The sequence below is a fragment of the Siniperca chuatsi genome, linkage group LG5 (genome assembly GCF_020085105.1).
Source record: "Siniperca chuatsi isolate FFG_IHB_CAS linkage group LG5, ASM2008510v1, whole genome shotgun sequence".
Lineage (NCBI taxonomy): Eukaryota > Metazoa > Chordata > Actinopteri > Centrarchiformes > Sinipercidae > Siniperca > Siniperca chuatsi.
The window spans coordinates 21151286-21177215 of record NC_058046.1 but is presented as its reverse complement, the minus strand read 5'-3'; the positions used below and the strand labels follow the sequence as shown (position 1 = coordinate 21177215).

At 39.0% G+C, this 25930-nt stretch overlaps 1 protein-coding gene across 6 annotated transcripts in view; it reads right to left on the bottom strand.

Annotated features, from left to right (window-relative positions):
* ccser1 (coiled-coil serine-rich protein 1) overlaps positions 1 to 25437 on the bottom strand; it is a 120140-nt gene extending 94703 nt beyond the window's left edge. For 3 of the 6 annotated variants that reach the window (XM_044196399.1, XM_044196402.1, XM_044196403.1), the window contains exons 1-6: positions 25044 to 25437; positions 18339 to 19353; positions 17132 to 17549; positions 14305 to 14489; positions 4705 to 4795; positions 2065 to 2170 (exon numbers count right to left, since the gene is read on the bottom strand). In XM_044196399.1, coding sequence (XP_044052334.1) covers positions 2065 to 2170; positions 4705 to 4795; positions 14305 to 14489; positions 17132 to 17549; positions 18339 to 19328 — 1790 coding nt within the window. In that variant the 5' untranslated portion in view covers positions 19329 to 19353; positions 25044 to 25437. The remainder of the gene's footprint in view (positions 1 to 2064; positions 2171 to 4704; positions 4796 to 14304; positions 14490 to 17131; positions 17550 to 18338; positions 19354 to 25043) is intronic. The other 3 variants (XM_044196398.1, XM_044196401.1, XM_044196404.1) reach the window with 3 other exon arrangements.
* Between the last annotated feature and the right edge of the window lie 493 nt (positions 25438 to 25930).

Sequence of the window (25930 nt, the reverse complement as noted above, 5' to 3'; positions counted from 1 at the left end):
CACAGCTCAGACCCTATTCCCTCATCCATTCATTCATTCATCTCCTTGCTCTGCAATCTCTGATTGGATTGAAAGGGATGGAGCCATCTCCTCATATTATGGAATTTCTAGCCTGAACCGCGATGCTGGAGTCCAGGCAAACTCAATCACACGGAAGAATACGGGTTTCAAACAAATGAGATTTGAGCCTTGACCTTGTATACAGAGAGGAATAATGCAAATATTTGAGTTTGTGTATGTGTGGAATGGTCCTCCAGTCCTTTCAAAGACCAGTGGAGAAGTGGGGCTTCAGTATAAATAAAACAACCAATGAACTGTCTGACAAAAACCTTGGATGGGTTGAAAAGGTTGACTCCCAACTTGCATGTCTCACTGACACTGTCTAGACACAGAAAATGTCTCTCTATTCAATGTTCAAAGAGTGTGAGAAGCGTGATAAAAACCCTTCTCAGGAAAAAAAAAAGGAGCCAAGGTTAAGTCCAATGTCTCAATGTTGTAGAATAAATCTTTCAACCTCTACTTCAGAACCACTCACACAAGTTGGCCTGCACTGTCTCTGCAAACAACTAGGATCATAGCCAGTTTATTAAGGAGAATACTTTGATAGACACATACATTTACTCTATGAGTGCGAGCAGACATAAAATAAATTCAACCAGGGAGAGAGGAGCACTGAAAGGTAAAGTAATGATCATCTGCTTCCTTGTCAGACACACCACTAGACGGTACCACTAGTGATACAACCCCTTTATTACCCACTGACTTCATAAAACCAAATAAGCCCTATCCACAGAGATGCTGTGTTTGTGTGTGTGTGTGTGTGTGTGTGTGTGTGTGTGTGTGTGTGTCTGCGTGTGTATGCATCTTTGTGAAGATGTGTAGGTGTGCTTGCATTTATCCAAGACCTAGCCTGATTCCTGAGTGTAGAGAAAAAACAAGTGGCCAAATCAAATCAGATATGGAACCATCCTTAGGCAGTGGTGCTCACATGTACAAACAGAAACTCTAAGTGTGCTCTTTCAGCTGTTGGCTACTGGGAGACAGAGGAGAACAGAAAGACAGCTTGCATATTCATTCAAAAAGAATTTATTTATTTATTTACCCTCCGTCTTTCTATGCTAGAGTCACATCTCATCTCCAAGGGAGGAAAAGACATAAAACATGTTTTGCATTTACAGGGAACATTCAAGTCAGCAATTCCTAGAATAGACAATAACACTCTCTCTCTCTCTCTCTCTCTCTCTCTTTTTGTCTCTCAAGTGGCAATGGAGTGTAGTGTAAAAAAAAGCAATAATGTCATTAACATAGACTGTACAGACAATAAATGCCCCTGTAGCCAAGTGGGTAAGTGCATCAAAACAGATCCTTGAGCCATTCATATGCTCCAATTGTATGTAACTGAATCCTGTTTTATGCCTAGTACTGAGTACTATCTTTTCTGTCCGTGATTGTGGTTCTAACCCATACATACACAAATACAAACACATACAGACTATTTGTCTTAACACAAGTAAACACAAAATTCAGTTTTGTTGCAGAACCCAAGTTCGCTTCAGCTTGAGGTCACGAACAGATGGCCGGACATTCTCCTTCATGAGTTTTTGGTAGACAGCAAAATTCATGGTTCCATTTATCACAGCAAGTCGTGGCTGAATTACAACAATTCTGCAAAGAGGAGTGGGCCAAATTTCCTCCACAGCGCTATAAAAGACTCATTGCAAGTTATCGCAAACGCTTGATTGCATTTGTTGCTGCTAAGGGTGGCCCAACCAGTTATTAGGTTTAGGGGGCAATCACTTTTTCCACACAGGGCCATGTAGGTCCTAATAATAACAACCTTCATTTAAAAACTGCATTTTGTGTTTTGTTTGGTGATCTGAAACATTTAAGTGTGACAAACATGCAAAAAAATAAAAAATCAGGAAGGGGGCAAACACTTTTTCACACCACTGTAAATACACTGACATCACTTTTGAATTTTTTGCACAGTCTCCCAATAGCTTTCTTTTCTTCCTTGTAAAAAATGTGAGAGCACATACAGTATATTAATACAAATATACATACCTCTGATTGCTGTCTTTCCCCGGGATGCGATCTCCTGATGGATCCATGGGGGAAGGGAGCAGGTTGAGACAGGAGGCCAGGGACTGGCTGGAGTCTTCTCTGGACACTGTGCACACACCCAAACACACACAGAGTCATTATATCAAGTAGATTTTCTAATCTCAGTTGACACCTAAAATGTGCCTAAGTACCTTACCTGACCACAACATATTTTATTAATCAAAAATAATAACTCTCTACTTAACAACTCCTCCCAAATTAAATTAGAGCTATAAAACACCAGTCATGTCACAGAGTAGCTTATAAAAAATTCAGTAGTGATAGGTTTGAGTAATGATGATAGTATCAGTTATTTAAAAAAAAAAAAGAAGACATGTCTACTTTTAATGGCACATTTGACAGACCAGTGTGGAATAAAAGTTGGTGGTGAAGCCCAGATTTGACATTTCTTTATGTCTTTGTAAAGGTCCTGCAGCTCTCTTTCTGTCCCTGTCTGATTCCACAGTGCATGAGTCACAGTTGGAGTAGGAACACAGAGCCCTGAAGCTGAACACTGTTAGCCATAAATTGCTGTGAAACTGCTTGCTTTTTAATAAAGGCTTCAACAAGCCACCTAAGAGAGGTAAAAAAAAAGAGTGGCAATGAGATTGTGTGGGATTGTCCAGTTGTGTGTGTTTGTTTGTGTGTCTGCATGTGTGTATACATCTTTATATGTATGTGTGCATGTATCTGCCTGCTTTGTGTTCACAGCCTGAACATGTGTGTGCAGGTGTGTGTGTGTGTGTGTATTTAAATTCTGAGTGTGTGGAAGAACCATACTCTTCCACTGCCAGAGCAAAGTCTTAGTCCCTTGACTTTATGAGAACAATTCATCAAACCTTTCATTTCATGCTACAGTCTGCAAACCATTAGGTCTAATGACTAAGCAACGCACGCTTGTGTGTTAGTGTGTGTATTAATGATGGTGCTTCCTTTAGCTCTGCATTAACCAGTGCCTTTAGAGATGTTTTAAATCTGTCTGTGTCTGTGTGTGTGTGTGTGTTTGTGTGTGTGTGTGTGTGGGTGTGTGAGTTCTCAGTTCAAACACACCCTCCCTCCCAAAACTCTCCAACCCCCATAAGCACAGGAAATTCAGTTTATTACGGCTGAAGCTCCTGTTGTAGTCTTTATTTGACTGCAACTGTAATATTCTGTGAGTCCATCTGGGACTTAAATGTTGCCTAGAGACAGATGAATCTAACCTCATATTTATATATAATTTGACTCTGAGAACTGTTAGATAAGAGTCGAAGCTAGACATGTTCACACGGAGAGTCAAGCTGAGAGTAAATGTACCCTGTCAAACATGTAGTCCCTGTATCTAAGTAAAGTGAAGCACAGAAATGGAAGGTGATCACATTTGAAGCTCATGTTTACCCAGTTGAGTCATTTTAGTCATGTGTCATACTCAACTGCCAACTGTCCAAGTTGACGTGTACATTTTGTGCCTTGGCAGTTTGATGTTAATTAATATGAAGCAAACATTTCCAATCTGAGATCACCAGAAACATAATCAATACTGACAGTATTTGGAAGAGCTTGCATTTTTGCCTAATTACCATAATGTTCCAGCAAGGAATAATAAAATAAGAATAGTGCTTGCAAATGCAATCAATCAGTTCACTTCACTACGTCTACTCACAACAGTAAAATAGTAAATTCTTTATTAAAGCATTAACATGTTAAGAATCAACACATGAATGCAGATTTTACAAGTCCCTCTTAACATATTCAAGTGTGGTGTGGTTACAGCCGCCCACCACATTCATTCAAACTTTCTGTTATATGAAAGGAGGTTGGGGTTACTGTGTTTGGTACTCCATGCTGCACTGTGGCAGAGCACGACAATACTTCTCCTCTGACAGTCACTTTTCAACCATGAGGCATGTCAGGAGGTGTGTGACTGAAATGCCAAAAAACAAAGGAGATAAATCGCTGTAAATGAGGCAGCTACATCAAAGCCATGGCACATGTTAAAAGAACCAGGGAGGGTACTGGTTTCATGTTTTAAGATGACAGAATAGAGGTGGCTTAATGAGGGGGAAAAGAGAGACAGAGTGAGAGAGGGACAGAGTGGGAGAGAGAAAGACAGCAAAGAGGGAGTGAAGAGAGGAAAAGCAAGAAAGAAGGAAAAAATAATCTGTGGCAATGAGAAAACATGAGCAACATTCACTTGAATAGAAGGAGGGATAGATAAAAGGCAAGAGTTTGTATGTGTCAGAATCTCTCTTGATTTGAATGCTTTGTTTCTAAGAAGTCTTAGCTTCTTTCCAGAGGAACAGCGACCCAGTGATTTTGGGGAAATTGACCTAAAAATAAAATTGAAAAGTTACATGTATTTGACTCAAGACGCTGATAGTATTGCATTCTGTATTTGACTTTAAACCTTTACCTACAGTACTGAAGTAATTATAAAGGAAGTACCAATGCATAAGTATTTAGACAGATGCAGAAAATCAGCTTGCTTGATACAGTGAAGTGTGGAAGAAGTGAGCTGGTGTATCATCTGTATCTTCTCACAGTCTGCCGTATGCTTCACCTGCGCACTTGCCATAAAGATTTCTGTGTAGAGACTCAGATGTCATGTTGAGAAAAAGTTACCGTGTCGATGCCGCTGATCGTCAGAGAGGTCCAGGTCTAACATAAGATCGTCTTCATCCAGCTCTGAGGAACCCAGGTTGTTTAAAACATCCTGAAGAGAAAAAGCAACCCCCCCCAAAAAAGTTTTTTTTAATATATTATTATTTTGTCAGATGTATGAGTAATTATTATATTCATAATAATATGATTGAGGTAGGTTGTTCTGTATTCCCAATAGAGAAAACATACTTTGGGAATTAAAATGTTGGTCTAAACAAGTCAGTTTTAATATAAATATAAAGTTCAACAAACCCTGAGAAGAAAAACAAAAAATACTAATAAAAATAGGGTTATGATATTGAGAGAGCAGTGAGCGTCAAGATGGCTAGAGTTAGAGGAAACATCGGAGAGATTCAGCCATGTTTGAGCCTCAGTCAGACCCAGATGAGGAGTCTATTGTGCAACAAAATCGGCAACTTGTCAGAATGGTAAGTCTAATTAGCATATTTTATTTGTTTTTGTTTGTTAGCTTGTAACTGGCAGTGGCTGATAAGAGTATTAGTGGTTGTGAAACATACAATAATATCTGCTACAATGTTACAGTGTGTTCACATTGTTATTACATAACGTTAGTAGATAGTGGCAGGAAGCGCCAGGGTCCGGTTTACACTCTACCAAGTTTGCGCTCAAAACTTTCACTACGCTAACTTAGTGCAAACTCTTGCTCTCTGTACTGACAAGTCCGCTCTGTGCTAGAAGTTTAAGGTGTCTTTGTCGTTGGCATTGCGATTGGCTTTCGAATTTGTGACGTCCCAAATCTAGCTTGCACGGAGTCCGTTTGATTTTCAGATTTTGGTGAAGTGTACAAACAACTCCCCCATCAGTAGAAGAATATGAAAACACCTCTCTAGTGACAAACTTTGCACAGATACAAGTCAGCAAAGTCAAGGTCTGACATTTTAGGAGAAAAACATTTTTGAGTGGAGGGGTACTTTAAATGATTTTCATCAAAGTAATCCAGGTGGCTCATAACATTCAGAAAGAGATCCCCCAACCAAAAAGACACTAAAGTTGAGCATGTTATTTTAGTTATTAGGTATGATATTAGGATGTTATTAGGGAGTGGGATTTTTTTCAGTTTCCCTGCACTTAATGAGATATTTAGTTTCTCATCATTGCACCCAAGCTCATGAAAACATATTGCTACTCCTGTTATGTAGGGATCATTAGGTTTCAGTTTGAGAAAGCAATGAATGTGCCAAATGAGGCTGTAGTTTTGTGTAACATCTGTCATCATTCCCCATACTTCACAAGCAAAAAATACCTGCTGAACAAGAAAAACTTTGCAAATATACAGTATTTTCTCTTCTCTCTCCACAACAAAGAGAGGCAGCCCATTACTTAGTCATGTGATTTCTGAAATTGTATTCACAGCCCAAACTTTCAAAAGCATTTGTCTCATGACTTTAACTTGATTTTTCAGGCTCTAAAAAAGTATCTAACAAAATGTACTGTCTTTTCCATCTACCTTACAGAGAACAAGGTGTTCTTTGCCAATACGACATAGCTAACAGCGTTGATATCCTTACTCAAAAGATAAGAATAAGAAAATATAATATATATATATATATGTAATGCTGGAGCACCATGAGTATTGCTTGACTTTTTCCTTTAAGGCTATAAATCAAACTATACTAATACTACTTCACTTTACTGTTAGGGTAGCATATACTTTAGCATGTAGAAGACAATAAAATCTTCACTTGTAATCTTTCAGTAAACGCTCCTATGTTCTTGGCATTATTATGAGGTTATAATGATTTTGGTTCAGTTGCATTTCAAAAGTCAATGCTGCCATCTGATGGTCATCAAAAGGAAATCCACTGCAGACAAAAAGTTGTAGCTACAAGAATAAACTGATTAAAACACTACATAGCCTTGCATAAAGGATGGTATAATTATTATAGCTATATATAAATAATTGTATCAGGGAACTAAATTGGTTAAAAAAAAGGATAAAATATGACACAGTTGTACCAGACTACTGGTAGGAATTACTACACATGTCTATCGACAATACTCTTTTTCTTTGGTTGACACACACACACACACACACACACACACACACACACACACACACACACACACACACACACACACACACAGGTGAGGTGAAGAACTCTCAACTGCCAACATGGGCTTTCCTGGTACCATGCTTTCACCATCAGCAGATTTCGTTCCAATTATTCTGGACCCAAAGGACATGGCAAGACCAAGGTCAAATAATATTTGCAGATAATTCTGCGCTAAAACACTGAATTGCACTGAGAAACATTGAATTGTCCTGATGCAGCAAATCTCACCAGTCTGATAACCCCGCAAAATAACTAATTATTCATTATGAATAGTGCTTTGACCTGGTTCTGAATACATTTTATCACCTAAAACAACCTTTTAGACAAGGTTTTCAAAATGAAAATAAGTGGGTGATGCTTACTACGGGATTTCAGCACTTAATATTGGTTGAAAGACCTTGCCAGAACTTTTGTGCAGTTAAAAAATGAAAAACTTAAACCAAAGCAAAATATCAAGAGCCAAAAACTTACTATTCACCAGTCTCATGGAGTATCTGCAGATGCAGATGGATCCAGAAATCCAACAACCAACTCTGTTCAGCTTTCATCACTGTTGTTTAGACATAAACAACCCCACAGCCACACTCTCTATCAATCTCCTCCCATCTGAGTACAAGAGCCTCAATGCTTAGTGACATACCTAACTATTCAACCACACCTCTATCCATTTGTGTGTGTGTGTGTGTGTGTGTGTGTGTGTTTGTGTTCCCAACAGCTAAATCAATGTTCTCCATGGCCATACCAATGTGAAGCCATTGTGGTCTGTGTACTGTATGAATGTGTAACAGTATATCACATCAGATGTCCAGCGCAGTAAAGATCAGAAAAAGACCAGAATGCATTTCAGTGTAATGCAATCGAACAGAAGACCTCATTTCAGGCATTAAAGCTAATAGCTAAAAGGTATTGGAAAAGAAATGAAGACCCATACCGAGTGATTCTACTGCACACAGACTTCATTTGAAGCTAAATTACCCATTTTAATGTGCCCCTCTAACCACAGAAATGTGTTAATATGATTTTACAACCCATGGATGTCACCTTTTTACCTCGCTTTTGTGATTTGAGTGAGTATAATCCTTGAGTTAATAGAGATAATATCAGATTCAGGTCTCATTAAAAGATGGCTCCATCTCTTAACTGCCAAGCAGAATGACATCCAAAACAGGGATAAGAGGAAGCAAGAGGTTCTTTCCATCCATTAAAAGCCACTGCTTTCTGTTCAGACTCTGTGGAAATCACATACACAGACTATGAAAATTACATTTATTCAGTGCTTTAGGGTGGTAAATGCATTAAGATCAAGGGAGAGAAATTTGGATTTGCAGCCAGGTATTGCTGCTTCTAGCAATTGAAAATATACAGACTTACAAATTACTTTCATTCAGTCTGAGCAGACACTTCACAGCCAGTTGTGTTTACAATGTGCCTGAGGGAATAAAGGACTGAATGTCCAGTCAAATCGTAACTCTGTTTGTTGAATGAAAAGAAACTGATCATTACCCACACTGACTCACTCACATTACCTGACATTTGTTATTTTTTAACAACCAACTGCTACTATCAGTACAGAATAATCACTCATCTCAGAGTAAAGCCTTATATGCCTTAGATGCTGCTGAGGCAGAAAACTTGATTACAGTTATAACTTTGAATGTAGATATCTACATTTTCTATTTCTGCAATATGTAGTCTTGATGTGAAAAGGATTTCCAGAAGGGTTAAGTGTTGAACAAGGACATATTGGAATGCATCTGCATGTCTATTGACCTTTTTTACAACAGACATTTTGACAAGTCATAGCAGGAAAAGCACAGGTGTAATTAATAACGTGAAAAACAACTTCCAGTGTTACCAGTGTTGCGGCCCTGGTATTGTGCATGCTGAATCAGAGGAATGGCTTAAGGTACGGAAAGACCTGAATTTGCTCCCCATTTATTTCTATGCAAAACAGGGCGAGACGTATTCGCTTCCGGTTGCAAAATGACCCACATCTTTCACTTCCTGCAGCTTTCAGTTTGATTGAACTTTGATCTGCGGAATCGTTAGGTTCTCCAATGTCCAGCCAGTTAGATAGAGGGGGTGGGATTGACCTCTCATTTAGGAAATATTATTTGTTTATATTCTTGTTTTATAATTGCCTAGCGAAATAACTCAAGCAGCAGAGAAGAAGGGGTGCAGCTTGGCTGTAGTGAGTGCAAGGACAGTGACAGAAATTAAAGACAGTGAAGTGTTTGAAAAGAAGCTGTATAATTTTCAACTTTGTGGAGTGCTGTTGTTTGCCCGCTAGCCATGATCTCTCAGTTTATGCTTATTAACCTACCCATGCTATTTCCTGTCCTGCCTGCTTTTTACCACACCACGCAAGTAAATATTGCCTGGCAAAATACAGCCTGAAAGCACCTTCACTGGGACACCATCATTTGTTATTTGTTACACCTGTGCTGTGCTGAACATGAAAAGGGCATATAGTTGTCTAGTGTGTTCACAAAAGATGGTATGTAGATGTACATCTTAAAGCTCAGGAATAAATCTTGAGCACTAACAGTATATTTAACTAAATAGAGCCTTACATTTACCAGTTGGAAGTAGTAAGGAGTGAACACTAGAACAAGGTACTGGATTAAGTTATGACTACACATTACCAGCTTACAATTAAATTTGAAGAAATTCATTTAAGCTTCATGAGATAGCTAGCCGGCTTATGAGCTCACTCTTGATATTCATTTCAAAATAAGACAAAGAAAAAAAAAATACTTTGATTAGCTGAATGCACCAACATAACCAAACTGCTGTTAAAAGGATCGTCTTTGAGCTCTTTAGCCACATTACTATGGATGAAAAGAAGTTTCAATGAATTAAAAGAAACAGTCTTGAATCTCGTTTCTACAGCAGAGGGAGTCAATTCCAATCCTCGAGGGTTGGAGTCCTGCAGACTCTTGTTCCTCTCTGATAGCTAATGAGCCCCTAATTGACTCAACTCCAATCAACTCCATTCTTTCCAAGTACATTCACCATTTTATTAGTCTCTACACTGTTCATTGTTTTTAAAAAATTACACATTTAGAATATGAACAAGAAGTTATCTTGACATAATCACCATGATCTATTAAACATAATGAGTAAGACAATAAGGGCATTTACCTATTCAATCCAATATTAGAAGCTATTTATACATGTATGTGAACCTACTGTTATTCCCATAACAGAAGTGGTGTTAATATGAAGTCCATATCTTACAATAAGTAGTTTAAGTTCTTTAGTAATATGTAAATGAATGCATGACGATTATTGTTTATAAGAATATACAGTACACAGACAGCTGTTAACCACATTAATGGTGCTATTTACTTTATTTAAATTCATAATTTAATCACATAATAATACTACTAGTACTGTTTATTTTACAGCATTTCTGGTGCATCTAGCCATTGATGCCAATAACTATGAATGGTTATGTATTAGTCATGAGATAAATAAGGAATTTTTTCATCAACCACTGCTTTCAGTGCTCTACTGTGTGATCAGTTGGCATTAAGAAACTAGCCTCAGAGAAAATGATTTGAAATTTGAATTTATGTGTGTATGATAATTGTTATTGCTTTTATATGATGTCTTTGGGCAAAGTGAGCATTCAATATCCATATTTGCAAACATCCCATTGGTTTTCATTTTAAAATGCAGCTGTCTGGTTGTGGTTATTACAAATTCTGTCTGGGAGAGGAAGTGAATCCTTATCTGTTGTATGATTAATACAAGTGCCACTTAAGATATCTAGCAGACAGCAATTAGACTCAAAGACTAGAGGCACCCTGCGTTACAACACTGTCTAGAAGGCAAGCTGCAAAGCAACTGTTGATATGCATAAGAAACAGTCAAAGTAAAGGGGATTGCAGTTAAACTATTATATTATATATTGCCATAAATGTCTATCAAACTACAGACAAAAGTGCATGTTCAAAGTTGTTCAGCTTGTCTCAGAGATAAGAGAGAATTTCTTCTGAACATCTCAAGTAATTCTTTTTTGTCAACTGGAATTGAATGTAATCACTGTCAGTCTGCCACAATATTATCACAGCTGTCATTGAGAAACTTATGAGCAACCAACAATGTATATGCTAAATAAATATCTCACAGCGTCCCAAAGGGATTTCAAAATAACAATAACAACTAGAATGAGATCACCAAAAAGCTCAAGCAAACACAGCCTTGCTTCGCTTCACAGAGACACCTCACAGTTTATCTCTGTGAATTCAACAAATTAGTCATTTGTCATTGCAAACCAAATCTTTATTTACTTTATTATATCCTGTCTGTGCTGTAACGACACAGCAAAAATAAATCATATCCACCTAGCATACTGTTTAGTACAGTGTGCTTTAGTCTGTCTCTGTTTTGCCCTGCACAGGTGCCGTGTCCCACAGGCCTCCTTAACACATAAACACCACAGTCAGTCACACTGTATATGCATAAACAATGAGCAGACCATTCTATTCCTTTTATTTATACCCGCACTAGCTTTAGTTATGTATTTACGTAACGTTATGCATGTAGTTGTTATTGTTTGAATACTGTGGCATTGTTCATATTACAAACACACTCAGGCAAGGGCACACTGCAAATGCTCAGGTGTCTCAATCCAGACTTTTTCATTAGCTACAAAGTGCCCTCTGCTAACCAACAAACTTTGATGAAGCTAAAGGGAAGAGAAGAAATGGTAGTACATAATTTAATATACATTCCAAGGCTCCTGCTTTTTCTGCAGTACTTAGGCCCCTGAAGGGCCCTTCATAGGCCCCAAAGAAGGAGAGGAAGGGATTACTCCATGTTTGGTGAAGTGTATGTCAAGAAGCAGATGCAGTCTAAAGTACATAGCAATATGCTTTGTGTATCCCTGCCCATTTTAATCTTTTAGTAAAAGCCTATAGTCCCTGGTGAAATAAATGGGATTGACTTAAAACTAGCTTTCCTCCCACAGAGCTTCCTCGTTTGTGTTGTAAGAAAACCAACCCATACACAAGTAGCTATAGCCTTTCTTCAGAAACAAATGTGGATATAGCTACAGCATGCATCAACAAAGACGGGTGCAATGTTTGTTGCCTTAGCTAAGAAAGAGGATGTAATGCTCAAATCCTGCAGTTGACTGAAGAAGTTTTTCAAAGTACTTCATCCATTCACACTCACACTGAACTTAATTTCAGGGTTTTGCCTTAAATAACTTCAAATGTAAGAAACCAAACTTTTATTATGTGTTTTTCAAATTCATGTGTGCACATATACAGTATTATTTATTCAAAGATTCTTATGGTTAACTTGAGCTGTTGAATATCTGTACTGAGTGACACATTAAGACTTGAGGTGCCACTTTGTTATGGCAAAGTCAATACAGCACTTGACTGTAAACACCATTAAATGTGTTACATTTCTCACTTGCCTCTCTTTACATTCCATTAAATAACATCTCAAAATGAATTTATGAGAAGTCTGTTTAAGATCCTAAAATACCACCAACATACTGGCTTTTGTCTAAGACTAAATGTAAGCAGGCAAAATAAACCCTTTTAGCAAATATGTGGAATATTTTTAGATATTTGAGTTTTAATTCAAAGTGAGTGAAAGTTAAAAGCACTATTGTTGTGAGTCAAAGTTGCAAAGTACCATCAAGTGCGCTGTTCCCAGTTTTGCCCAGAGCATGCTAGAACACTTTTGGCATTTTCATTGCCAGAGACATTGGTACTGGGAGAGATTAGGAGGGATCCCTTATCATACAGTCTATTATAAGGGAGTGTGTTAGCAGCTGGTTACAATTGTGGCCAATTACATCTGCTCTTTTCATCCCCTTTAAAAGCAGAGCTCTCCCTGTAATGATGCAATGGCATTTTCATAATCTAGTGGCGAGTTTTCATATGAGGAAGGGCAGAATCCCTGTTTGTCTTTCTGTGTTTTGTGTGTCTGTGTGGTGGGCGTGGCATCCCTCTCTCCCTACCGGCTCCTGATCCTCCGTTCATCAGACACACCTGCTCCAAGCTGCTCACCTGCAACCCATCCACTAATCAACACTGCAGCATATCTACCCTGGGCCTCCTCCCACTCATCGCCAGATTGTTGTCTCACCCACTGTGGTAGTTCAAGTCCCTGGCTCCTTGAATTGTGCATTCATGTGTTTTTCCTCTCTTGTGCTTTTGTGACTTTGCTAACTTTATTCTCTGTGATCAGGATCATTCCCTGCCTGCCTGCTTATCCATCGCCCCACTGCCAAGCTCACTTCCAGCCTCAGACTCCACTTACCTCACATCAGCCCACAGCTCCCCTCGGTCTACATCCTCTGGCTCCCTTCCCTCAACCCCATTCAAATCCCTGGAAAACTGGTCAAATAAATCCTTCCTTTTCTCTAAATCTCGCCTATGTGTCCACATTTGAGTCTGCCTAGTGAATCGCAACACAGATGGTGTCTTTTTTTTTTTTAAGTTAGTTTCAAGTTTGTGGACATATTCACACTTATCCTGTGTGCTATGATTGTTTGCAAAGCTAACACTATACAGTACATTCTAGAAAGCAACTGAATTACTCACTCAAAGCAAAAGCTCCTGAATGTACCTTTTCACCTTGATGCATATAAGCATGTAGGTATACATATGAAGGCACAGAAAGACAGACAGGTTTGAAGTATAGCACTGAAAGACACACACATACATATGTTTGTTTCACTATCCCTGTGGGGGACAGTCATTGACATAATGCTTTCCCTAGCCCCTAACCTTAAGCATCATAACTAAATGCCTAACCTTAACCTATTGTAACCTGTACCCTAAAATCAAGTCTTAACCCTCAAAAAGCAGTCTCTACCCGTCCCCATGGGTTAGTGTGCAGTCAGGTTAAAGTCCCCACCAGGATATAAGAACATGATGCGCACACACACACACTCTTGCTTTGATAAACCATTGGTTGAGATGGACAGTGGACAGTCTGTACTGTACTTTTATTTCCTTCATTAAATTTGGGGTCATTTACTACTGCCCAGTAACTCAACAGCAATGTATTCCTAGATGGTCATTTTTTGTCTATTTTTATTCAATTTAATTTCATGTTTCTATTCTAATTGATTTTCTGTTCCTCTACATTGTGTTTTTAAATCTTGTGCTAATGCATTTCTTTGCTTCATGTAAAATACTTTCACTTGTCTCTGTGTTTGAAAAAGTTCTATACAAATAAACTTGCCATGCTCTGTCTTGCCTTACTGGGAAAAGTGGCACACATACTTAAATTACTTCTTAAATTACAATGTAAACTGTTACACACACAATATACTGTATGTTTCATACACACACTATTAGTGTCTGCTATGTGTGATATGATCATAGTTGAGCATGACCTAAAATCTGTAAAATAAACCATAGTTATATGATTAACTTCAAAAAGGCACACACAAGAGAATTCATGGTATAATCTAGAGACTTTGCACACACACACACAGTTTAAGACCTACCAGACTTCCCAGTTTGGACGATGAGGAGTTGTTTCTGTGTTTGAGCAGACCACATCCCTCCATGCCTGGGGCATCTCTGTGGTTTCCATGGATACGAGGCCCACCAGCCCCCTCAGACGAGGAGCGCAGACGCCTTTCCAGCCGCATCACCTCATGATAGGGGCTGACACTGCTACACAGAGAGGCTGGAGGGAAGAAAGTAAAGAGATGCAGAGAGAAAGAATAAATTAAGGTGAAACTGTTGTAACAGTGATTCCACAGGCAGAGACATAATAATCTTTTTATTATATTTCCAATTCGTAGCAGTCAGCCTTATTTCCTGTAGAAAATATGGTTTTATTTCATTAAACTTAATGACAAAGCAGCTCTTACTTATTCAGCATTTTAAATTAAGTTAAATCTTCCCGTTATGAAGCTTGTCAGCCATATTGCTTTTGGTCAAATAGTATTTATGCCTGTTTTGTAATAATCAAGTTTGGCCTGAGTACCTACACCATGCTTGCTGTGTAACAATAAAATTACAGAATGAATGTGAGATTTCAGGGGCAATACTCTTTAATCAGACAAACAGAGGATTGCTATAATTGCTCTATTTTGATCTACTAATAGATAGATGTGAAAATAGACAGACAATACCACATCCTCTCATTGAGCAACAGATTATAAAACTTTTTGTTTTTGAAATAGCACTTCATGCCAACCACTTATTCTTGTGAACTCACTCTGTAAAAAATGAGCATGGACATTTGCAGTTTTGGCTTTGCACTGAGCAACAAAACACTGAAGACACCCCATGATTACCATGTCTCCTTGTGTCTCCAACCATTTTACTAGAGGTTCAGACTGTTTCAACCAGAAAGGAAATTCAGACCTTCAGTACATGGTGGCCCACATAACAGAGGCCTGTGAGTAAAATTCAGTGGTTGCAGAGTCGAACAGACAAGCTCACTCTTTTATCACTGTAGTCTGTCTGTACTTCCCACTGCCTGGAAGCTAGAAAGTGTAAATCAATATTCAACTACTTTCCTGCAAGCATGTATTGCAACACACTGTGTGTAGGTGTGTGTGTGTGTGGGCACAATATGCCATTGATACCGCGTTAACCGATTGCTGGCAGATGATCCTACAATCATGCCAACTTTAAAATGCACGACAGCACACATCGTACAGTTACATCGGTCAGTTACAGTATAGCTGCATTTACTATACTAGTTGCACAACTATAACTCAAATACTTCCTACAGTATTTGTGCTGGAATGTGTATAAATGTCCACATTTATAAATGAAATTGTAATCGTAATTATTTTGACTTTGTCTATGATATTTTGATCATGATTGACTTTTGATGATATTTATTAGTTTCCACATCTCTTAATAATGCCTTCACAGTTTCAACTGCAAACAGAGCATTAATAAAGTGACATTTCAGTATCGGCAATATGCAATTATCAGCTGCAGCTACTAAACCTGATTCCTAATTACACGGTTAGTTACTCCTAGTGAAACCCCAAATTTGCCAACAGTCCATATGAGTTTGAATGATCTATCTCATTTCCTGAAAGGATAATAAACTCAGCCAGAATTTCATGTTTTTCAGTGTCTGATCAAAGTCTGACATGAGGTAGACAACTGTTAGAAAACACAGTAATGGGCTGAATTCTTTTGTTACCAGAGAAGCCTTGGCTAAAAAAACCTCCTCTCCAATATGTTGTGAAGAAGAAGTGAGAAGGATAGTAACAAATCATCGTTGGTCAAGGAATACATTTTCAGTATGACACATACTGTTTCACTACTGTCAACTCACACCTGGCATTGATTTATTAGACTTTAGATTCAGCAATTTTTCAGATTAACTGTCTGAGTTACTGCTAGAAGGAGTGACAACTACAACAAGAGGTTTTTTTTGTAATGTTTGGAAACACAAAAAAAATGTTTGGAAGTTGGAAAAACATTATGTTGTCCATACTAGTCATCTAGTATTGAGTATTATAATACCTTCTGATTAGCCCAGTTTGCATCAGCCCCACTTACCAGTTACCTAGGGGAATCTCTTTGAGAGGCTTGGCAATGAACTCTCAAAGTTTTTTATTGGCTATGTTGTTCACACTTCTTCACTTGTTCAGTCATGCATAAGGAAGTAATAAAACCAAACAACACTGAAGGAGCAGGAGCATGGCATCACTTCAACCATATAATAAATGTTTACAGTAAAACTCATTTTGTAGAGATTATTGTAAAAGTTCTTGATAAATACATAGATAACAGTGACTGGATACTAACAGGAATTTGGACATTTCATTTTTACGAATGAACATCACCAAAAATGAGTCGCCTTAAATTATTTTGTGGCAAAACATAGCGTTTACAGGCCTACAGTAAGATAGCTGTATAGTGTTTTTACTGTCATTACTGATGTTTGATATATTTATTACTTCATTTACTTTATATATAACCTCAGAAAAATAACATGTCCTCCGTTCCTTTTTGAATCGCTATAAAATAAAAACCAATAAAAAGCATATACATACATCTAAGTCACCAAACAAAGCGCATGTGTCACACTAGAAAGCAACAGGCTACATATACAGCAAACTTAACTGTATATGCCCACATGCATCGTCACTGCAAAGCAAGAAGTCAATACTGTTGCTGCCTTTGAGATAACATACTTGGTCAACAGTTTCGTGGAGCCCTCATCACAAAAGAATGTCAAACAAGCATGACAACCTGGTTCTGTAACTCCCATTGAGCACTAGTGTATCATATCTGAGTCTCTGTGTGTGTAAATCTGTGATTTACCTGTTAGTGTTTGTATGAGTTTCATACCTGCATGTGGTTTCCTCAAGTGAGAGGACCTGGGTTCGTGGCAGCCACAGAAGTTTCCTCTTTCTTGAGCAGAGAGCGTGTTTCTTGCCCTCCTTTCCGATTGCTCTGGGTTAGAGTGACAACCCTCGCTGCGTACCACACATGCCTCGCTCTCACTTGTGGTCTCTGTGTGGTAACCTGCCTTCGTCTCCTCCACCAACTCCTTCCTCTGCTCCGCTGACACATCTTCCCTGGCTTCCTTTCTCTCTTCCTCCCTCTCCTTCCTCTCTTCCAGTGATTGTTCTTGCAGCGGTAGGCAGGGTACAGCTGTCTCAGGCTCTGAGAGGGAAATGGCAGTCTCATAGTCTGTGTTGTTGGCTGTGCTGGTGTCAGGGAGTAAAGGTTTTTCAGTGCTGGACTGGGCTGGAGTGAAGAAAACCTGAGGAGAGGACATTTCATTGAGTATGTGTAGAAACAGACCATGCTTCAATAGCATATTAAAATGTTACATTTAAATACAAGAACAACTGTGAACACCAATGAGGCAAAAAAGCTAACGGTTTACAGAGAGGTGAACCCACTTTAGCACACATTTAGTAGGTGGATAGTTGTGTCCTCAGGCAGCAGTGTGCATGTTTAGATAGCACAGTCATACAGTATTTATTCTTCAATGGCTTAAGTACAGAGCTTTGTCTTTGCAACTGTTACACTGGGTAAATGGTTTCCTTTCTGGAGTTCCCTCCACTACCAGGGAACAAAATAAGAATAAATTCTTTGAAGGAAGTAAATTTGTGAGCACAAAGGTGTGAAATGTGGAGGGTAGTTGGCAGACATGCGTAGGTTTTTTTTTTTTCATGCCTTAGCTCTTTCTGTAAAAGGACTTTTCACGCCTGGTGCTCAATTTTTATGCCACATTTCACAGATTCCACAGAGTGGTCATAAATATTCCTCTTTTATAGGTTTTGTTCTTGACATCCAAGGGCACCTGTGGTTGTACTGTCTGTTTCTGAAGCACTTACATTGCCATCTTTTTACAAATAAATTCCTGTTTGTACAAGCAAAAAGATTTATTGTTCAGGTAGTTAAGCATGCTTGTCAAAATGTTGCATTTTTATCATGAAACTCATGCTGTTGCACTTCGATTACAAGCAACTTTATAACATGACACGCATGACAAGCACCTTAGATGATTGATAGATGATAGAGTAAAGAGCGTATAACGCGCTACCTGGGAGGAAGAGACAGCCACACTGAAGTTTTCTGGAACAGGTGGGGGGTCAGGTGGAGCTGTGTCAGTAGACAGCCCAGGCACAGAGGCAGGTCCTGGGGCTAAACCAGATCCGGGGCTGGGAGCTGGCAGAGCATCCACCTCTGATACAGAATCCTCTGTGATGGGGATGAACTCTGAAGGGGTGATGGCTGTGGTTCGGTCCTCTGACATCATAGGGGACTGGAGTGAGCTCTCACCACCGGCACCAAGCAGCTCGCCTGGCCATGACCCCGGGGTAAGCTCTCCGGCCCCTGGAGTGATGGTGGTGGAGCTTGGAGGTTCCAGATTCACTTCTGGAGGTCTGGGGTGATCAGAGGTCCGGGAGAAGCGGTGGTGAGCTGAAAAAGATTTGGGCAGCAGCTGTTTCTTCTGGCGTGACAACCGTTTGTTGTTATTACTGCCACCACTGTAGTCATCAAGGAACCCGGAATCATCGCCCTCATTGGCCCCTGAGCCACTGATGCAGTTTATAAACACATTTCGATTGGATGTGGAGGAGGAAGAGGATGGTTTGTCAAAATCCTCTGTCTGGGAGCGGGTGATTTTCTTCTTATGGCTGCCAAACCCAAATGAGTGGCGTGACTTGGGGCGTCCACCACTATCACTGAACCCCGTTGACAGTGACGATGTTATCGTCTGCTGGTTATTTCCATTTGCGTCAGTGCCCTGTGTCAGCGGAGGTGTGAGGTTTAGGTTGATAGGCTGGACACGTGGCTCACTATTCCGTTTGGCTGTGAAACTGAGAGATGGAGTGCGGAAAAGGCTCCGTCGTTTCCCGGTACTGCCAGAACTGGAGTTGGTGCTGGAGGGCGAAGAGCTGTGGACGCCATTTCCCACTCCGCCTGAAGATGGGGAGGAGGGGAGCGACTCCTGCCTCTTACTGCTGCTGCGGCGGAAGATTGGCAGGCGGGACACAAGTGTGGAACGGCGTGAGCCTGATTCACCCATCTAGAAGCTGAAGAAGTGGGGCACTCTGAGGGAACAAACAAACACAAAGAACATTTAACGGATATAACATGCATCAACATAGATTCACATTCAACATGTTCCCTGGCAAAAACCTGGCCAATAAGATTAGATTTTTAAAATCTGTTGTTAAGTGATGAGGCACTCACTTTGAAAACATTTCAAAATACAACTGCCTGAAAATTTTAAAAAGCAAAATATAAAACTCATTTCCAGTTTTTTTCCATAGGTATAAATTGGTTTTCAACTCTGAAAATACCCAGCATGTTAAAGATGCCTAGCTGAAGTGCAGTTCTGTTTCTGGTACATCCATACATGATAAGAATAAAGATAGGATAGGAAAGGTCACAGAAAGAGAAGCTGAATTTGTCATTAAGTCAACTAGTGTTTTTAACCCTAAACCTCACTGACATCTGACATATTTCACTAAAAAACAGACATCACAGTTATTTTTTTATATTTATGATGAGGTAAAACAACATAATCCAAAGCATTTTGTGTATGTAATGCTTAAATCGGTTACTGACTTGTTTTAAAGCACAACATGCAAAAGAAAACAAAAAGCAAAGTGGGAGCCCTATTTAAAAAGTCCAGTAAATGAGATTCTGAACATTAATATAGCAGCAAACAACTATTTGCTATGTAAAGTATATATATATATATATATATATATATATATATAAAGCAGAGTAATGGCGTCCTGAGCAGAGGATGACGTCACACCCCCTCTGCCAGTGTTGTTATCGCAGCCTCTCTGTGCTTTGTTTGTTTACCGGCCACGCGTGCATGTGAGTCCCTCCGTGTGAAACTGTTCGTCTGTGAGGAGAGCTGTTTCTTTTCTCATCTAACGCAGTGAATTAAGGATCTATTTCAACCAAACCAGAGTTGATGATAGGATAAAACATCCATGCTAAAATAGAAAAATTAACTGGAATCTTGGAAAAGGGGAGTCTCTGAGAAAAGTCAAGACAAGCCTTAACTTCCTGTCCTGTGGCTCAGCTACATTAGGAATAGTAACTGTCTACCCTCTCACCTACACTGTCTTTCTTTGAGAGTAAAAACTGAGAGCGTCAGAATACAAGGTTTTGTCTCATGTAATCTTCATTTACAAAACTCTACGGTTTTATAACTAGAAAGCCTCTTAGTAAACACATTGCAAGCGGGGTTATTGTCTCACTATTTTTAAGAACTGACCAAAGGTCCAACTGTTGACTCACAAATTAAAGGGAGACATTAATTTAGGTAAATACTCACGTTTTGATTGTTTTCTGCAATTAATTAGCCAAACAGTCATTATGTAGTCCTTGTAATGTTGAAGCTGCCTCTGTGAGAGCTACTGAAGTGTTTTGTTTTCGATCTCTTTGTAATAAGCTTACATTAACACCCCTTACTGGAGTGGCTTATGAGCGTGTCACCTCCTTGAAAGTAAATGTGAGTTCTAAATACACAGTGATGCAGCTCCTATTTTCATGCAAAGTTACCCCCAAAGTGCAATATCCAAAAAGGTCCATAAATATTGTGGAGGCCAATAACATTTACAGTAGCATAAACAATGAAATGATATACACACACATAACAAAATGCTTCTATGTTTTTTCTCTGTCTGTCCTGGATCTGTCTGTGCAATCCAAAACACACTGCAGGTTAGCAAAAGCCTTATCAAACACTTTTGAGACTTCCTTTTTCAGATGAGCCAGCAGTTAAAGTGGCGTTTAGCTTCTTATCACCACCACACAGCCATCTGACCAGGTCATGGCACACGCTCAGTAAGACAAGGTAACACATCCAACTAATTAGACAGAGATAAAAACAGATTGAGAACACCTCTGTTATTTACCTGACCAATCAGGGGTACTAAGAAAGCTCTTTTAAGCGATGGCTTATAGGTGTCAGGCCTTATGAGTAGTAAAAAGTCGGTAGGATATACGCTTACATTACTTTAACTGGCCAACTGTTAATGGACATACGTACAAATTGTATTTGGCATACATATTTTACCTAATGCTGATATGTCATTGAAACAAGTCTTACCAGCATAACACAAAATCACAAAGTGCAGGCTACCTCACATGAAGTCTGGCCAGGCTAAAGCTTACAAGAAGAGGTAAAAGAGAAGTAGCACTGAAGCATGTACTTACTTCCTCACTGCTCGGTCACTGCACAAGAAGTGAGACTACCTGCATTAGGTGGGTTCCTCTTCCCTTTTCTTTATACTGCAGTTAGTGATAGTGCTGCTGTGTTGAATAACAAAGTGCAGAGCAAATACATATTTGATTTGCTCTGTGTTTGCCTGACTTCCATTTGAATGTAGACTTTGTGGAAATTGACTGAAATAAATTAAGCACATTCAGTGTGGACTAGACGAATACATTTCTGAGCTTTAAGAATACCTGCAGGTTTCTAGAGTGCTTCATTTTCTGAATATTTCAGTAGTTTCATTTTCAAGCCACATTCACAGTGAGCCACATAGAAATGCTGCTAATATTGATGGGTTAATAACACAATGCTAATCAGTACCAAACTGGCTTAAAGGCTCTGCAGTTGCATTAGAAACACCACAACAGGTTTTGATCTACTATTAACTTTAAAAAAAAAAAAAGAGTTGTTATTAATATTATCAGCTAATGGTTAACAACCATCAAGATATGACAAATTTACTGCCACAGTTCTCAAAGAGCATATGTGACAGAGTCATGGGAAAAAAAAAATTCTCACTGAGAGCTGCTGACTGCTAGCATTAAGTCATTCTTTATGTTCAGTTCATTGCCTTGCAGGACTTTTCTTAAACAACAGAGTAATCATAATTGACTGTAGAGCCATCTTTCAATTTCAAACACAGACTGTTGTGATGCAAGTTTAGCATACAATACACAAAATACATTGGTAATGCGTTGTTTTGAAATCTATAGCCCTAGGAGTTCAGAGGAGCCCCTGCCATGGTCCTAATGATCACAACATATGCCAAATAAACCAGCTTAGCTTTAAGTCTTTCATTCCTGTGCTGCTGTGTAGTTTGCATTGTCTTATCAACACACTCTACAGCCCTAAGCCTATAGTAGTTATATAATAAATCAGAAGGCTAATTTATGGGTCCAAATTCCCATCTCAGTGCAACTTTACACTGATACATGATTACATGTTGGTTTGAAACAATAAAATGGTGTTTATGGGCGTGAATAACTGGGTGTTTCCTATAAAACAGGTCCTTGATGGGATCTTTTTCACAACAATAACCATGCTACATGCAAACCACAATCTTCTACTACATGTAATGGAAGATTACATATTAGGCAACACTGAACTGCTGTACTTAGCACTGACTGAATACAGAAAACAATATGCTTCATACAAGCCTTCAGTTTCCTGGTGACTGATATGGCATTTTAAGATTACTTAACCCAGTGGCTCCACAAAAGAGTCAGTGAGGTTAAGCATTCGTTTTAGCCTGGGGGGAGGATTTGCTTTTAGGTGTGTATTTTCACAACAGTTAGCTGGCTTCAATGATGGGCTGGGTGATATCATCTAAACAAAATATCCCAGCATTTCTGACTGAAGACCTCTATATTGAGACACATCAATATTATCTGGCAATATATGTACACCATTAGTTGAATCAGAAGAAATGTACACACAAGTTTTGAGGAAAACAATGGTGGATGCAATGACCGATACACAGATACAGGTATTCACTGTTCATTTAACTCAGGTACAACATTGAGCTGTCTTCTAAAATAAAAATAAAGAGACCAGGAAACACAAATATAAGATACATATAAGTCACCATATTACAATTAGCAGATTCCCAGATGATAAATAATCTATTATCACGTAATCTATGTTACATAAACACATCACCTCACTCTTGCAACCTATGTAATCAGTTTGTGTTGGGTGTGTGTACATTTGATAAAATGGATACAAATTATTTTCCACTCATGGTGGGCATAACAAAACTGTTAACCTTGCCTATGCAAGCCAGGACATGTGGTCAAAACAACAAGCTATCTTGAGCAAGAAGACGTCTTTTTAACCAGGGACTCAAATGACAAATGTACAGGTATCTCTCAGCTTTGGCCCAAAAGAAACACATATGACAATCATCTTGTTTGGGGCCACGAAAGGAACAAGAAACTGCAGACTAAAAACCTCTGCTAATTTAGACTACACATCCCTTAATGTGAACATTTGAAATTTGGATACTGCATGTGTTAACAATGAAAGCTATGGTGGCTGAGAGCTCGACACACTGCAACTTAAGAAAACATATGCAAATAGACAAAGCACAAGCAAAACACAAGGAAGGACTTTCACAACACGTATGTCGCATTTAAAAACATGCTGCGAATAGAAAAGGAGCACAAGCAAACTGAGAAAAAACAGTCATCAATTTAACAACACAAGCAGATTCAGAAATGCTGAAACAGAACAAAAAACATCAGATGAGACAATTACAACCAGTAATGCAGGATACAATTGTCCCACTCAGACAATGCTGGGATGGAGAATAGTTTAAAAAAAAATCAATTAGGCCTAATCTACTGGCACAGCCTAACAGATAATCACAATATTTTAGTTTATATAAATATAAACAAACAGAAGTCTGTCTCGGACATGTAATAGATGGTGAACACGGTAACACTCTTTCTCTAGATTAAGCTGACATTATTAGTCAGAGCCTAAATTCATAGTAGGCTAAAAGTCATAGTACTGAATGTTGGTTGTATAGGAATATGATGTGACAATGGTGGTAATACATACATACTGATCAGCGTGATCACAGAATACTGTAGTTAACAGTGTCATGGCTAGAATAAGGACATCTCCATCTGCAAACACAGTGTATCAGTGTTTCTATTGGCCGACCATGCACATGCAGGCTTCAATTGAAGTGAATGGGTGATGGAGCGAATATTCACAGGACGCATTTGGCTAAAAATAGGTTAGGCATAGAAATCTTTAGTCTCCATGCACAAGCCTTGATATTTACTCAGACTTTAGAAAACTGCAGAGCCACAGAAGACATTTCACAACTATTTTCACAGGCTGAGAAGTAATAAATACACTGATCTTTATGTGCAAAATCAGTGGAGTGCCCCTTTAAGGTTTTGCTGAAAATATGTTTCTTATATTTACAATAGTTGCTGATATAGTGGCACCTTATTGCTTAGTGATTGTAGGTTAGGTTACTCCACGTTGTAGGTCTACATCATCAAAATCACAACAATGAATGGACCATAGCATGTTGTTACTGTGTGCTTACAGTATTACTGTAACGTAACAACTTACAACTGTTCAATGGGCCCGGTTGCTTTTTATTCTGTGCACGAATTAGCAATAGCCAGTAATCGGATCTGCATGAGATGAGATGCAGAGATGTAAATGCATGTAACCAGCAGCAGCCCAGCGGGACACCAACAACTGTCAAACCGAAACGTCAACAACGCTTTGACGCCTGTCGACCTTATCCAGACTATGTTAGCTAACTGTGTCAATTCACTGACACTCAACCGCTGCGAGTGAACTCTGGCGCTAATGCTCCCTACGACATTACATCAATAAAATGCAGTGTATCGCTTTCTTCGAGCTGCAAAGGTCACCGGTGCTCAGAGGAAATACTGTAGCAGGTACCGTCCGGTGTTTCAGCCGGGCTGGCTAGCAGTAGCCAGCGGACAAACATCCAAACGTCCGTTAACGTACCGTACGTTACCTTCAGCGGATTCCCAGTGTCTCTACCGAGGCCGCTCAGTGCAGAAACAGCTGAATATATCTTCGCTTTGTGGTCATACGAGTTACTGTAACCTGCATGAGGATATCTGGAATTGTACAATGGTACTGAAGTCCTTCTGTGGTGGCACCTTGTTGTTCACTGACGCCAATATTACACCTCAGTGACGTGGAGTCTCTTTTCCTCCTTCGTCTCTTCCGCGTTGCAGCGACAGGCCGAGAGCGTGCACAGCGTGACGTCCCTCCTCCTCCTCCTTCCATCCAACAGCTCAGCATCCTTCAGCAGGTGGATGGACAATTCAGTCTTTCTCTGGCGAATATCATCAATAAACCCACCCTGAGGTCTTAAAATCGACTCTTCTCATACATAACCCACTAAATAAAAGGATTTAAACTGCAGCCTTAAATTGAATGGATTTGGTATTCACTTTGCACCCCTACAATTGCTATTTGTTCTCCTTTGGTATGTTATAATATGTTTTGTATAAGATAAACTTTATTGATCTTTATTGATGCATGGCAATTGAAGTAGGCATGTCACTGCAGAGATAAGTAAGATAATAGATAAGTAACTTTAAAAAAAATAGAACACTATATAGGCTATTTATACAAAATGAAGCATGAAAAAATGAAAATAAAAGCTACTAAATATACACATTGTAACAACTAAGTGTATTATGACAAAAACTGTCAAAAATAAAGTGAGGAGGCTAAAGATTAAATGCAAAATTTTATTTAAAAAATAAATAAATGAATGAAAATTGAGGGAATGGAATTGGGTGGTGGGCAGAGTCACAAGTCTGCACATAGTTAGCAGCAATAGCGGTCACAATCTAAATGCAGAATTTGCAAAGGTATAA